General features: G+C 44.9%; 1 protein-coding gene across 1 annotated transcript in view; it reads left to right on the top strand.

Annotated features, from left to right (window-relative positions):
- Positions 1–301: 301 nt before the first annotated feature.
- The window catches only part of snx33 (sorting nexin 33), a 35271-nt gene continuing 20507 nt past the window's right edge, over positions 302–15065 (top strand). The window contains exon 1 of the mRNA XM_043680359.2: positions 302–2033. Within this exon, the coding sequence (XP_043536294.1) occupies positions 596–2033 (1438 nt within the window). The 5' untranslated portion in view covers positions 302–595. The remainder of the gene's footprint in view (positions 2034–15065) is intronic.

The following is a 15065-nucleotide window of genomic DNA, read 5'->3' as shown; positions in this document are numbered from 1 at the left end:
ATGATCATAGTGCACAAAGTTGAAGAGCTGACTGGCCTCCTCGTGTCCCTGTGCTCTAATTTGGCTGGAGCCCAATGGTCAAATAACCCACAAAACCCTTACACTGGTTGGTTAGTTACCATGGACGGAGGGAGGGGGTGTTGACCGGATCCAACCGTAGCAGTCAGTGCCTGCCTTGAACCCAGGCGCTTAAGAAGGATCAATGGGATGTGTTTCCTTGGAGTGTCCAATATCCAATACCTAGAGGGCAGTCGCGAACTTCTTTTGCAAGCTGCAAAACTTTTGCTGCGCGTCAAAGTACGGGAGCTCATCATAACAAAGAGGAGTTTGGCCGCAGCCATCGCTTGAGAGGTCACAGACTCCCGGGACACAGCTTACAGCTGGGACTTGGACGCAAGGAACAAATTACCGAGCTGAACAATGTACTCGGAGCAAGGGAGTCGGTAGGAGCTGCGAACTAGCCGCCCGCCGTCCTTTTCCCGGCTGGAGAAAGCCGAGCTGGAGAGGAGTCAGTTGAAGCGATAGTCCGCACCCACCTCCAGCTGCCAGATCCCCGAGGAGATACTGCTGCAGCCCCCTTCCCCATCCTTGGACCATGGCTTCCATCAAAGCCAAAGCTCTTTACAGCTTCCAGAGTGAGAACCCCGAGGAGATCAGCATCCACGAAAACGAGCAGCTGCTGGTTTTTAACGAGAAGTCTTTGGATGGTTGGCTGGAAGGCCAGAACAGTCGAGGAGACAAAGGGCTCTTTCCAGCTTCTTATGTGGAAATTCTCAAGCCCAGCACACCCTTACCATACACTTCCAATTCCACTTTCACTCACCACTCAGCAGGGAATCACTCTGCAATTTACTCCCCCAGTTCAGCCTCCTCCTACCAACAGGGCAGCTATGAAGAAGATGATGATGATGATTGGGATGACTGGGATGACTCTTCCACTGTGTTCGATGAACCTGGTGTGTCCAGTAACACCAATGGCCACAATCATCTCCATCCATATACAGTCTCCCCATATCCCAACGTGACGTACAGGCAAAAGCCATCAGTGGAGAGGCAGGACAGCACTGCCAGCAGGCTTAGCACTAAAAGCAGTGCTGTGGGCAAGAACTTCAACCGTTTCTCAAGTTTTGTTAGATCTGGAGGAGAGGCATTCATTCTGGGTGAGGTACCTGCTGTCTTTAAGACTTCAGAAACCTACGGTGTGGTGATGAGCCCTGATGGGCCTCAGTGGAGCGAGAGCCCTCACCCCTTTACCTGTACCATTGAGGAACCCACCAAGCAAACCAAGTTTAAAGGCATCAAGAGTTACATCTCCTACAAGCTGACGCCTAGTCAAACCAACAACCCTGTTTATCGTCGCTACAAACATTTCGACTGGCTACACAACAGGCTGCTGCACAAGTTCTCTGTCATCTCTGTGCCACATCTGCCAGAGAAGCAGGCCACTGGCCGATTTGAAGATGATTTCATTGAGAAACGCAAGAGACGCTTGATTCTGTGGATGGACCACATGACAAGCCATCCAGTGCTATCCCAATACGAGGGATTTCAACACTTCCTAACTTGCACAGATGACAGGGCCTGGAAACAGGGAAAACGACGAATGGAGAAAGATGAATTAGTCGGTGCCAATTCTTTCCTGACCATCCAAATCCCACAGGAGCATCAGGATCTTCAGGATGTGGAGGAGAGGGTGGACACGTTCAAAACCTTCTCCAAGAGGATGGATGACAGTGTGCTGCAACTGACCAATGTGGCCACAGACCTCTGCCGCAAACATGTTGGAGGCTTCAGGAAGGAATTTCAGAAATTAGGCAATGCTTTTAATTCAATAAGTCAGGCATTTGAATTGGATCAACCACATCTTGCAGTCCCTCTGAACAAGGCCATTTCCAACACTGGCAAAACGTATGAAGCCATTGGAGAGTTGTTTGCAGAACAACCTAAGAATGATCTGTTCCATATGTTGGACACACTTTCCCTGTACCAAGGCCTACTGTCCAATTTCCCAGATATCATTCATGTTCAGAAAGGTAAGCTTACCACTCAATTATAGCAGATCTCAAAAAATGTTGAGGTTCGCATTGGTATGATCAACTTTTGTTGGTCCTCTCAAGTTGGGACCTCACCATAAATGAGTTTGTGCCAGTTCATAATTGCTAGGTACAGAAAAGAAACTGCCTTAAACCTCAATTTTATCTTTCCTGCTCCATTGATATATATCTGTTATTTGTTCAACTAAATGTCCAAGGACATTCATTGTATTAATAATCTCTGTGATGATCTTGTCCTGCTCAAAGGAAAGATGTCATTGATAGTGGGCAAGCAAAATAGCTGTACAGAGTGAACCGAGGTTTATATCAGATAGGCCGTATAGATAAGCAGTATTGTTTGAGAATTTGTTGCACTGAAAACCACTAGATATGTTACATAAGGAGCAGTGTATCACACTGTGAGAGAGTTGTGCACACTAAGCAGTGTGTACCACTGAAAATGTATGGAGTGAATAATTCATTACATTAAACAAGGGGAATTAATGGATTGAATTTACATCCTGCTGAAGGAACTATATGGGTTTGCTATATCAGAGAAAAGGGTCGGACTGTGGGAAGCTGTTGTGTATTACATAGGGGCTCCAGGTAGATGCACAGATTGTTAAGATGTGTGCAATCTATGTTTATTGGACTCATTACTCCATCTCTATTGACCAGAATAAATACTGTGGCTTAGAACCTTCAATGAGACACTCACACCTTCCCCCCACCTCCATCCAAGGCCCCAAAGGATCCTTCCACATTCGGCAGAGCTTTTTCTGCAAATCCAAACACCTCATCTACTGTGTGCACTGTTCTCGATGTGGTCTCCTCTACATTGGGGAGACAGGACGCCAACTTGCGGAAGGTTTCAGAGAACATCTCTGGGTCACATGCACCAATTAACCCCGCCACCCTGTGGCCGAACACTTCAACTCTTCCTCCCACTCCACCAAGGACATGCAAGGCCTGGGCCTCTTCCACTGCCAAATCTTAGACACCCAGATGCCTGGAGGAAGAACACCTCATCTTCTGCCTTGGGCTCCTCCAACCACAGGGGATCAATGTCAATTTCACCAGTTTCGTAATCTCCCCTCCTCCTCCTCCCACCTCATCCCAGATCCAACCCTCCAACCCGGTACTGCTGTCTTGAACTGTCCAACCTGTCCATCTTCCTTCCCACCTATCCGCTCCACCCTCTGCTTGGATCTATCGCCATCAGCCCCCCACTTTGTCTACCTATTGCATTCCAAGCTACCTCCCCCCCTCCCCTCCCCCAGCCCCATCCCCCTCCCAGCCCCATCCCCCTCCCATTTATCTCTCAGCTCATTTGGGCCCCCTCCTGACCCACATTCCTGATGAAGAACTTATACTCGAAATGTCAACTGTCTTGCTCCTCGGATACTGCCTGACTGACTGTGCTTTTTCAGCACCACATGTTTTGACTCTGATCTCCAGCATCTGCCGTCCTCACTTTCTCCTATATTGAAACTAGATTTCATCAGAGTCTTAAATTATAATGTATTTATTTGTGCCTTTACCTTAAAGGGAAATTAATTCTTCCAATGATTGGTTATTGAGAAATTAGGGAAATGGATCTTGAGTGTTAAATTGAGCTTTAGCCTCTCCCATTTTGTGTTTTGAAATCCTTCGTCTCATCTGTGTCCTCTGGCACAGCCCAGAAGTGGCGAAGCAGCGGGTAGTGCTGACAAGAAGCTTAGTTGAGGGACGGGTGGATCTGACACTTACCTCTCCACGGCAATACAGCTGACACTGAGAACTCACACTCCTTGACAGCCTGGATGATTGCTTCAGAGTCACAAGCATTTCAGCAAGTACCCACCATCATTGGCAGGCCCTTGTTGACGACGATGACTCTCTTCCACTATCAGAGTGAGTCCATTGGTGGCTATACGGACCGATGTGGCTACTACCGGCTCAGTTACACTTGTGACAGGTGGTGGTCACAGGAAGGAGTGGGTGGGGCATTGGTGTGGCAGTGCATTCCTTTCACTGTTTTCGCATGGCTTCCATTTCTTTTCCTGACAGCACCTCCTTGAAACCTTCTTGGATGCTCCTCCTCCATTTTGGATGGTGTTGGATTCCCAGGTGTCTGTGGGAATGCAGTACTTCGCCAATGTATCACTGAGGTGCTTCTTCTGTCCACCCGGGAGTAGAGCACCTGCTTGGGGAGTCTCGTGATGGTCATGTGGATGATGTGCCTAGCCTGTTGTAGCCAATCAAAGGTAGTCAGTGCCTCGATGCTGGGGATGTTGCCCTGGTTGAGTACTCGTGTTCGTGCAACTTTCTTCCAGTGGATTTGCAGGACTTTGTGCAGAGAGTGTTGGTGGTATTGCTCCAGTGCATTGAGATGTCTGCTGCCAGCAAGTACTAAGGGAGTGCCACACTGGTGAAAGTGCTATCTTCCAGATGAGACACTTGGTAAGAGGAATAGCAGCGGAATTCTCCCTCATGTGAACCAACATCCCTAAAACAAAAGCATTGCTGATTTTCACATTGCTTTTTGTGCTACGTTTGCTGTGCACTATTTGGCTGCTATGTTTCCGACACTACAACAGTGAGTAAACTTCAAAAAGTACATCACTGGCTGTCAGTGCTTTCAGATATCCTGAGGACCTGAAAGGTTGCATAAAATTGTAAGTCTATATTTTCTGAAATAGAATGCAAAAGGAACTTGCACCCACATCTCACTGATAATTCACCTGGTTGTGCCTGCTCAGATCTGCATGCATGTATATGTGGACAGTAGGTACATGGGGATTATTTCTAAGCAGACTGTACTGGTTCCTCTGAGTGGTGGATTTTCTGTCATTGCAAAAGGCTTAGCAGTGAGTATACATAGTTCCCTCACCCCACAAATGACTATCTACTTAGAGTCATGGAGATGTATAGCACGGAAACAGACCCTTTGGTCCAACCCGTCCATGCCAACCAGATATCCCAACCCAATCTAGTCCCACCTGCCAGCACTCGGCTCATATCCCTCCAAACCCTTCCTATTCATATACCCATCCAGATGTCTTTTAAATGTTGCAGTTGTACCAACCTCCACCACTTTCTCTGGCAGCTCATTCCATACACATACCACCCTCTGCGTGAAAAAGTTGCCCCTTAGGTCCCTTTTATATCTTTCCCTTCTCACCATAAACCTATGCCCTCTGGATTCCCCCACCCCAGGGAAAAGACCTTGTCTGTTTACCTTATCCATGCCCCTCATGATTTTATAAACCTCTATAAGGTCACCCCTCAGCCTCCGATGCTCCAGGGAAAAGAGCCCCAGCCTGTTCAGCCTCTCCCTAATGCTCAAGTCTTCCAACTCTGGCAACATCCTCCTTTCAGAATTAAAGCTCGGTGTTGATGTAAAGAAGGATACTTGAAAATTTCTAGAATAAACCAGATTAATTTATATTAAGTTATATCGCCAGACCATAGCAATACGACGGCTGGAGGAAGAGCGCCTCATCTTCCGCCTAGGAACCCTCCAACCACATGGGATGAACTCAGACTTCTCCAGTTTCCTCATTTCCCCTCCCCCCACCTTGTCTCAGTCCCAACCTTCGAACTCAGCACCACCTTCCTAACCTGCAATCTTCTTCCTGACCTCTCCGCCCCCACCCCCACTCCGGCCTATCACCCTCACCTTATCACATTCACCTTAACCTCCTTCCACCTATCGCATTTCCAACGCCCCCTCCTCCAAGTCCCTCCTCCCTACCTTTTATCTTAGCCTGCTTGGCACACTTTCCTCATTCCTGAAGAAGGGCTCATGCCCAAAACGTTGATTCTCCTGCTCCTTGGATGCTGCCTGACCGGCTGCGCTTTTCCAGCGACACATTTTCAGCTCTGATCTCCAGCATCTGCAGACCTCACTTTCTCCTAGGACATTTTTCACTTGTACCTGGGAAAGCAGAATGTTATGAAGATGATTAGAGCATACAGCTCTGAACTCACAAGCAGTAGAAATAGTTGTTCTGCATCATGATGGTCTGCGATTGTTTCAGTACAAGCCAAGCAGTACTGTGTTTGAATTGTGGAGTTGGGAAGTGGTATTTGACTCAGCAACTGAGAAGTTTGCATTTTCGAGTGCTCAGAAAAGAATTTATTATACATGTGTCACACACTCATCTATGCAAAGTTAAAAATCACACAACACCAGGTTATAGTCCAACAGGTTTAATTGGAAGCACACTAGCTTTCGGAGAGACACTCCTTCATCAGGTGACCCTCACCCGATGAAGGAGCGTCGCTCCGAAAGCTAGTGTGCTTCCAATTAAACCTGTTGGACTATAACCTGGTGTTGTGTGATTTTTAACTTTGTACGTCCCAGTCCAACACCGGCATCTCCAAATCATGTCATCTATGCAATGAGCCTATCAACTCTTTTCACTTCTGGACATACTGGCTTGAATAGTTTAATGGTAAACTTTCAAAAGAACAAAAATGGAGCAGTGACAATGGTGTCAGTATGACAAAGAAGAGCTATTCCTCCACATTCCAGCTGAGCTGTCAGTAGGCTTTTGACAGGATGAACATAGCGTCCACCTCCAGCCCTCTCGGATGGGCCTAGTCTCACTACCATAGAATGCTCCAAGTAGTTGGCCTATTGTGTATTACCTAGGTAAAAACAAGGACTGCAGATGCTGGAAACCAGAGTCAAGATTAGAGTGGTGCTGGAAAAGCACAGCAGGTCAGGCAGCATCCGAGAAGCAGGAAAATCAACGTTTCTGGCAAAAGCCCTTCATCAGGAATAGAGGCAGGGTGCCTGCAGAGTGGAGAGATAAAGGAGGTGGGGGCGGGGAGAAAGTAGCATAAAGTACAATAGGTGAATGAGGGTGGGGATGGAGGTGATAGGTCAGAGAGGAGGGTGGGAGAAGGTAGTAAAGAATACAATGGGTGAATGGGGATGGGGATAAAGGTGATAGGTCAGAGAGGGAGGGTGGAGTGGATAGGTGGAAAGGAAGATAGGCAGGTAGGACAGGTCATGAGGGCGGTGCTGAGCTGGAAAGTTGGAGCTGGGGTGAGGTAAGGGAAGGGGAAATGAGGAAACTGGTGAAATCCACATTGATGCCATGGGGTTGAAGTGTTCCGAGGCAGAAGATGAGGCATTCTTCCTCCAGGCGTCGGGTGGTGAGGGAGTGGCGGTGGAGGAGGCCCAGGACCTGCATGTCCTCGACTGAGTGGGAGGGGGAGTTGAAATGTTGGGCCACAGGGCAGTGGGGTTGATTAGTGTGAGTATCCCGGAGATGTTCCCTAAAGCGCTCTGCTAGGAGACTCCCCAATGTAGAGGCGACCGCATCAGAAGCGACAGATACAATAAATGATTTTAGTGGATGTGCATGTAAAACTTTGATGGATGTGGAAGGCTCCTTCGGGGCCTTAGATGGAGGTGAAGGGGGAGGTGTAGGCGCAGGTTTTGCAATTCCTGCGGTGGAGGGGAGGGTGCCAGGAAGGGAGGGTGGGTTGTTGGGGGTCGTGGACCTGACCAGGTAGTCACGGAGGGAACGGTCTTTGCGGAAATGGGTGGGGAGGGAAATGTATCCCTGGTGGTGGGGTCCGTTTGGAGGTGGCGGAAATGTCGTCGGATTATGTGGTTTATGCGAAGTTTGGTAGGGTGGAAGGTGAGGACCAGTGGGGTTCTGTCCTTGTTACGGTTGGAGGGGTGGGGTTTGAGAGCGGAAGGGTGGGATGTGGACAAGATGTGTTGGAGGATGTCTTTAACCACATGGGAAGGGAAATTGCGGTCTCTAAAGAAGGAGGCCATCTGGTGTGTTCTGTGGTGGAACTGGTCCTCCTAGGAGCAGATACGACAGAGGTGGAGGAATTGGGAATACGGGATGGCATTTTTTGCAGGAGGTGGGAAGAGGTGTAATCCAGGTTACTGTGGGAGTTGGTGGGTTTGTAAAATTGTCAGTGTCAAGTCGGTCCTCATTAATGGAGATGGAGAGGTCCAGGAAGGGGAGGGAGTTGTCAGAGATGGTCCAGGTGAATTTAAGGTCGGGATGGAATGTGTTGGTGAAGTTGATGAATTGCTCAACCTCCTCACGGGAGGAGTGTATTACCTGTCCTTCATGGATAAATTTGGGAAGGAAAACATATTTGACCACAAGTTCATCAGGAAGCTGTCAGCGCATAGCATCCTTGAGACTCTTCGGGAAAAGGAGAGGGTAGATCCTGTGGAGCGGTTCCATGGGTAGACTGCCAAAGTCATTTGCCAGAATGCCTCATTGTCAGAATTTTCAAAAAAGCACCGGGACATTGCTTGGCTGATGGTGAGAAGAGCTCTGCCTGTGAGATCCTTTATGCGTGCCCAGACTCTCTGCGCCACCACATGCTGCCCTTGAAGCAGCTTTGGAGGGGGTGAGACTGTCACAGACCTCCTTCTGGAATGTGCCTAAGCAAAGGAAGTCTGGAGAGGAATGCAGTGGTGTTTGTCGAGGTTCATCCCGAGCAGCTCCGTGACGCGGGACACTGTATTCTACAATCTGTTCCTCAGGACGCACGCTGAAACAAACATCAACTGTGCTTGGAGGACCATCAACTTGATGAAAGACCCTCTTTGGTCTGCCTGAAACTTGCTGGTTCTTCAGTTGAAGGAGTTGACCCTGACTGGCACATTCCAAGGTCCAGGACTACGTGCTGAGGGATGTACTAAAGCTTGGGACAGCTGCTGCCAAGGCACAGTGGGGAAAGACCACTGTGTAAGGTTCCCCTGCCAAAGAATAATGGGGTTCCATTCAGTAATTGGGCCCTGCTAATGCCCACCTAAATGCCAAGAGGTTGATTGTAAATATAGAGAATGGAATATCAAGACTTAATTTGTTTTCTGTAAGTAAAGATAGTATAGATCTGAATGGCTTCCTTAGCAGTACATGAACATAAAGATTTCTTTCTATGAATAAAGCATATTTTTCCACTGAAAAAACAAAATACTGTCTAACTGGATGGGACTGCTCTCATCTGGTTCCAGTGAGGTATCATGGTGTTTTAGTATACTGAGCAGAAAGGAAGATGGTTGTGCATGTTGGAGTCAGTCCATTCAGCTCCAGATGATTGCACAATGTTCAGCACCATGTGTATCTCCTCAGATACTGAAGCAGTCCATGTCCAAAACCGCAAGACTTAGATAAATATCCTGACTTGGGCTAAGAAATGACAGGTAACATATGTGCCACACAATTAACAAACAATGGCCATTGCCAACAAGAGAGAATCTAACAAAACACTCCTTGATATTCAAAGACATTATCGATGTTCAGTCCCTCAGTATCAATATCTTACAGGTTACCATTGACCAGAAACTGGACTGGATTTAGAAAGGTTATGGCTACAAGAATGGGTTAAAGGCTTGAGGTTCTGCAATGAGTTGCTCACTTCCTGAGTCCCTAAAGCCTGTCTTCCACTTACAAAGGCACAAGTCAGAAATGTGATGGAATACTCCCCGCTTGGATGGATGAGCTCCAACAACACTCGATAAGCTTAGCACCATCCAGGACAAAGTAGACTGCTTAACTGGCACCACATCTACAAACATTCACTTCCTTCACCACTGATGCTCAGACGTCAGTAATGTGTACCATTTACAAGACGCATTGCAGAAATTCTCCTGAGGCAGCACCTTCCAAATCTACAACCACCACCAGTTAGAACATCAAAGCAGCAGATATATGGAATACCACCACTTGCAAGTTCCTGTCTAAATCACTTACTATTCTGACTTGGAAATATATTGACATTCATTCAGTGTCACTGAGTCAAAATCTTGGAACTCCACTCCTAACAACATGGTGGGTTTACCCACAGCAACTGGATTGCAGTCGTTCAGGAAGGCAGCACACCACCACCTCCTCTAGTGCAATACGAGTTGGACAATAAATGCTGACACAGTCAGCAAAACCAATATTCACTAAAACAAATCAAATGTTCTAAAGCAATGGACCTGTGTTGATGAGTACAATATCATACTGAAAACCTCTACCCAGCCATGCTGCCCCCTCAGTATTATATAGCAGGAACATTGGATCCAAGTGTTGTGTAGTGATGAACCTGTAACCGCTGTACTTTATCCAGTGTTATAAAGCAATGGACTGTATCCATTAGAACTAGGACTTCAGTGATCTACAGTGACAAATCTGACCACACCAGTACTATATCACAGTGTTATACAGTGACAGATCTGTCTCCTCCAATACCGTATCCCAGTGTTATATAGATTTGTCCCCACAAGTACTGTACCCCAGTGATATACAATAACAAACTAGGACCCACTAGGAGTGGATCCCATTGTTTTAAAATAAACAGATCCACTTCACATCATCTGTTGCAAACAATCTCTTATGATGAGTTCTCTCAATTACACATCTGACCTTGACAGGAAATAGCTAAACTGCTCAAACCACAAGGATTCAGGTTTGATTCCTCTTCAGTTAACTGCTTTCAAGGAACAGAAAACGCTCAATGGACCCAACTCCAGTATGGGAGAAGCGATACTTAAATAAGGTATAAGCATAGTTGCTAGGCTTTTTGCAAATAACTTTGAAGGAAGGAAAAGACCATGCTATTAACACAGTGTGAGGTCTAATCTGGAGAAAAGCACAGTGGATGCGTTCACGCTGCAGGAAGGGAGTGAGAAATTTATGAATTCAAGTGTCATTCTGATTTACTAGCATCCAACCCAGGCTGACATTTCACTGCAATACTGTGGGGAGTGCTGTACTGTCAGAGATACCCTCATGTAGATGAGAGTTTGAACTGAGATCCTATCAGCCCTTTCAACTGCATGTAAAGGACTAAATGGCAGAATTTCAAAGAATGGGAGGGAAGTTCTCCCTACTTTGCTTGCCAATATTTATACCAGCACCAAGTAAAATAAGTTGTATAGCCATTAACAGACTGCTATTTGTGGGAGCCTTCTGTGCATGAACTGACTGTCATGTTTCCCATTTCACTGTAGTGACGACACTTCAAAAGTATTTAATTGACTGCAAAGTGTTTGGGATGTCCTGAGCCCAGAAAAGGTGCTACAGAAATGCAAGCTTGTCTTCATTCTTTAATATGGGAGTTGCAAAGTCAAAGATCAAGCGGGTCTATGTACGTGTTGAACGGGTCTGCATAGCTGTTGAGAAGGTCTGTGCATCTGTCATATATCTTGTACCTGTAGAACGGGGACAGGTCTATATCTATCGTGTGGGACTGTAGGACAAGTTTAATAATCCAACAGAAGGGACTGAAATCTGTATGAAACCTGCTATAGTTTCACATCTGAGAACACTGATGCTCACCTGAGAGGTTCTGTTTATACTTTGCAGTCCTGAGTGGCTTTGAGTCAAGGGTCAGAACATATTTAAAGGAGATTTAAAGTGACGGGGCCTGTCAAAAGGAAGTTGCCACAAGATGCGCATATGCTGTTTGGCAAATATTTGATGGTTCTATAAAGGACTTAGTATGGGAGTACCATACCCAACGAAGGGCAATTCATTGCTGGCAAATTGGCCAAACAATGTTTTTGATGGGGATTATAGCCATCTGTATCAGGTGCTGAAATCAATTGGTTTAATGGATTGGCCTCCTTAGGATAATCTAATTGTGTTTTTAAGATCACTTGTAGTCAGTCTGTGCTGTGGCAGTATTGGTAACCTAGCCCATGGGATCGTTGTAATTCTATCTTTACATATTACTCAGTCTTAATCTCTACTAGTTGAAACTTTATTGCTGGAACAGCACAGCAGGTCAGGCAGCATCCAGGGAACAGGAGATTCGACGTTTCGGGCAAAAGGAACTTCGAATCTCCTGTTCCCTGGATGCTGCCTGACCTGCTGTGCTGTTCCAGCAATAAAGTTTCAACTTTGATCTCCAGCATCTGCAGACCTCACTTTCTCCCCTTAATCTCTACTAACATCAGTATGGAGTAGACTCAAGTTAGATGATTAAACCAGGATTATGTTTGATTCTGCCTGTTTGCAGATTAGGTTAAAATATATTTTGACATACTGCTCTATGATTGGCCTCTGCTATCCTCCCTAACTCTCCCTTGCTCCCCAGTAACAGAAGCTGGAAGCAATGCCTCATCCTCCAAAATGGATTGGGGAGGATTGGAACTTGAATACAATGTACACAAAGAGGAACTGAGTGTGACTGCTAGTTTAAGTTAGGCTTGGATAATATCTTCTTGGACCTAGCTAAGTAGTGACCTCTTTACTTTTTGCTGCCAGACCTGCTCAGCTTTTCCAGCAATTTCTGTATGAGATCTCTTGGTCTGATTTAAATCTGAACAGAAAAGCAGCTACTTTCAGAAAAAAAACAGCAAATTATCAGCAGTCCCACAGGTGATGTCTGAATACAGTTACATCAATTTTGACTCCAATGGCATCAAAGATGGAAGTGAAGGTCCCCCTCCATGTCTCACTCTTTCACCTCGGAGTTGTTAATTTATGCAAGTGGCAATAGGTCATTTCTAGATAATGTTAAACAACTCAACTGGAACCAATAAAAAGGGAGGGCAACAATTCTGGACATTGATCACACCCAAGCTGATAAAAGACAAATAAAGGTAGTTCTTCTATAACACAATGGTTGCGTTCTTGTGGAGCCCTGTGTTGTAGAAAAATCGAGCTTTAGAAATAGTGCTTAAAGTATTGGTGAAGTAATCATGTTATAGCCAACACATGTTTTAAGCATTTGTGCTTTAGAAACCGTGTCCCCAGTTTGTCAATCACATTACAGTGAATTTGCATTCATGAAACACGAGTTATAAGAGATCCTGTAACCAGTTTCACTGTCGTATCAAAGTTTGTGAAATCATGGTAGATTTCCCTTTAAATGATATTAACTGTTGTTCAGTGGGTAGTATTCTCTCCTTGAGTCTGAAACGCCTCACTTCAGAGACCTGAAGGCAAGTCCAGGCTGACATTCTTAATGCCCAAGTTCTGCACTGTCAATCTTGCCATATCTTGGATGAAATGTTAAACCAAGGCCCCAATTCCTTTCTCATTCACCCTGCAACATTATTTTTAAGAAGGCAGGAGTTGTCTTTAATATCCACATCACTATTTATCCCTCAATCAAAATAATTGAGAAAAGCACATGATCTGGCCTTCATCTATTTCCGTTTATGGAATCTAATGGTATGCAAATTAACTGCTGTATTTCCTACACGACAACAGTGACTATATTTTAAAAAGTACTTAAGTAGCTATAAAGCATTGTTTGAGATAATGAAAGATACTATAGGAATACAATCTTTTCCTTTTTAATTAGCTCTGTTTGTGGTTTTGTGATATCTTGTCCTTCGCTGCCTGGAAAGCTTTGCACCAGAAACAGTATCTGCTATTCACTGACACAGATGAAAACATACCAGAATATCACTGAGTCGTGCGGAATGTACAGATCAGGTACACATTGGTCTGAATTTTGTCAACAGTGTGCTATTCCCAATGTAGTAACTAGAACTGTTCATCTCTTCCATGCTCTCTTTTTACCTTTCCTCACACATTTCTAATTAAAATTCCAAGTGTCAGTGGCATTCATGCAAAACGCATTTGATTTAGCAGTTGGGAAGTGTTCTCATTGATGAAACCTGCTGTCAGCTGACAATGTTGTACACACAGGCAGTCTATTAAAGAGTCTCATAGTCAAACAGGGGGGCTCTGAATCACATCCCACAAATTTCCTACTCAGCCCCATTAGCATGAACATAAGACATGAGAGCACAAAGGTCACAATGGTGGTTTCCTAAAATTAAATTTCACTTATGAGTATTTTCCATTTTACTGGTTTCTGTATATTTCACATCTCACTATTTTCACTTTCTTCATCTGAGTAGCACTGTAATTTGCTGAGACTAGCTCAGAGAGTTATATGCACCGGCTTCCCATATGATGGCACATGTTGATGGTTACAGAAGGGTTTGGAACGTTTTCTTTATTATAGAAGAAACAACATTGTCTTTTTGCATGTACTCTTTGTTGCATGTTCGTGTTTGTATCCAGTGTTGTACCAGCCGCGCTAAGGAACATGGCTTAATCTCAAGGCTGAGCTGGCCCTCTTTTCTCTGCATTGTAAAGGACATCCAAGAGGTGGTGGCTTTCTGATAAAGAAGCACTGAGAGTGCAACATTTGAGTTACTCTCCAGTGTTCTACCTATTAAGCCAATAACAACTTCATAGACTGACAGGTCAAGTATAGACACACATCATTCCTTGGCCACATCCTGTTTTCAATTTACATGCTACTTGTTGGCTACTTCATCTGAAATCGGCACGGCGGTTTTGTGATGAAAGCTGTATAATATGTAATATATTTTAACATTTGGTTTCTAAAATAGAGACAGTGGCTGTGTGAGTTAATCCTGTGAAGATTGTTTTATAAACAGGTCAGAAGTCATTTGGACAATGACCAAAGTGCAATAGTTCCAAAAAGACATATGACTGCAGTCAAGTGCCTGGAAGGCTCCTCCAGTTTTAACAGATAAAATATTTATACTGTTGGATTGATAGCATTCAGAGTAAACACATTAAGGCAGTTTTGATGTAAGAATGAATGGTTTTGTTCAGAAGAACTCAAGGTCCAAAAGAGAGCAATTTTTCTCCCAGAAAGTGAACAAACTTTTACATCTTCATTCAGGGGTACCATTCACAGCGGAAGTGGTTTCTAGTCTGTGAGGCTTCCAAGTCAGGACTGTTTGGCTAGAAATCTCCAAGTTGTTAGAACTGAAAGAAGTTTAAACCATCAGAATTGTGAGATTCATGCCAGTAAACACAGAAAAGGAATTGTAAAAGATGTAAAATGTTTCTCACTGTCTTCTGTATATACGTAGTTTTTTCTTTAGTATAATAAATGTTCCCTTGTTAAAGAACATCAGCATCCTCATGTGAGTAGGTTACCATCACTGACCAGCATGTTAATCAACGACTAAGGTTAAATATATGATCTATCAAACCAGGTTTCCTTCTGTAATCTGATTTATCCAGTATTGCCTTCATCTGGGATCATAACAGATTAGGCAGGGTTACAAGA

This window comes from Chiloscyllium plagiosum, unplaced genomic scaffold (assembly GCF_037043375.1).
Source record: "Chiloscyllium plagiosum isolate Xiang-an unplaced genomic scaffold, Cpla_swu_hap1 HiC_scaffold_42, whole genome shotgun sequence".
NCBI classification, from domain to species: domain Eukaryota; kingdom Metazoa; phylum Chordata; class Chondrichthyes; order Orectolobiformes; family Hemiscylliidae; genus Chiloscyllium; species Chiloscyllium plagiosum.
This window is presented reverse-complemented; position numbering and strand designations above follow the sequence as displayed.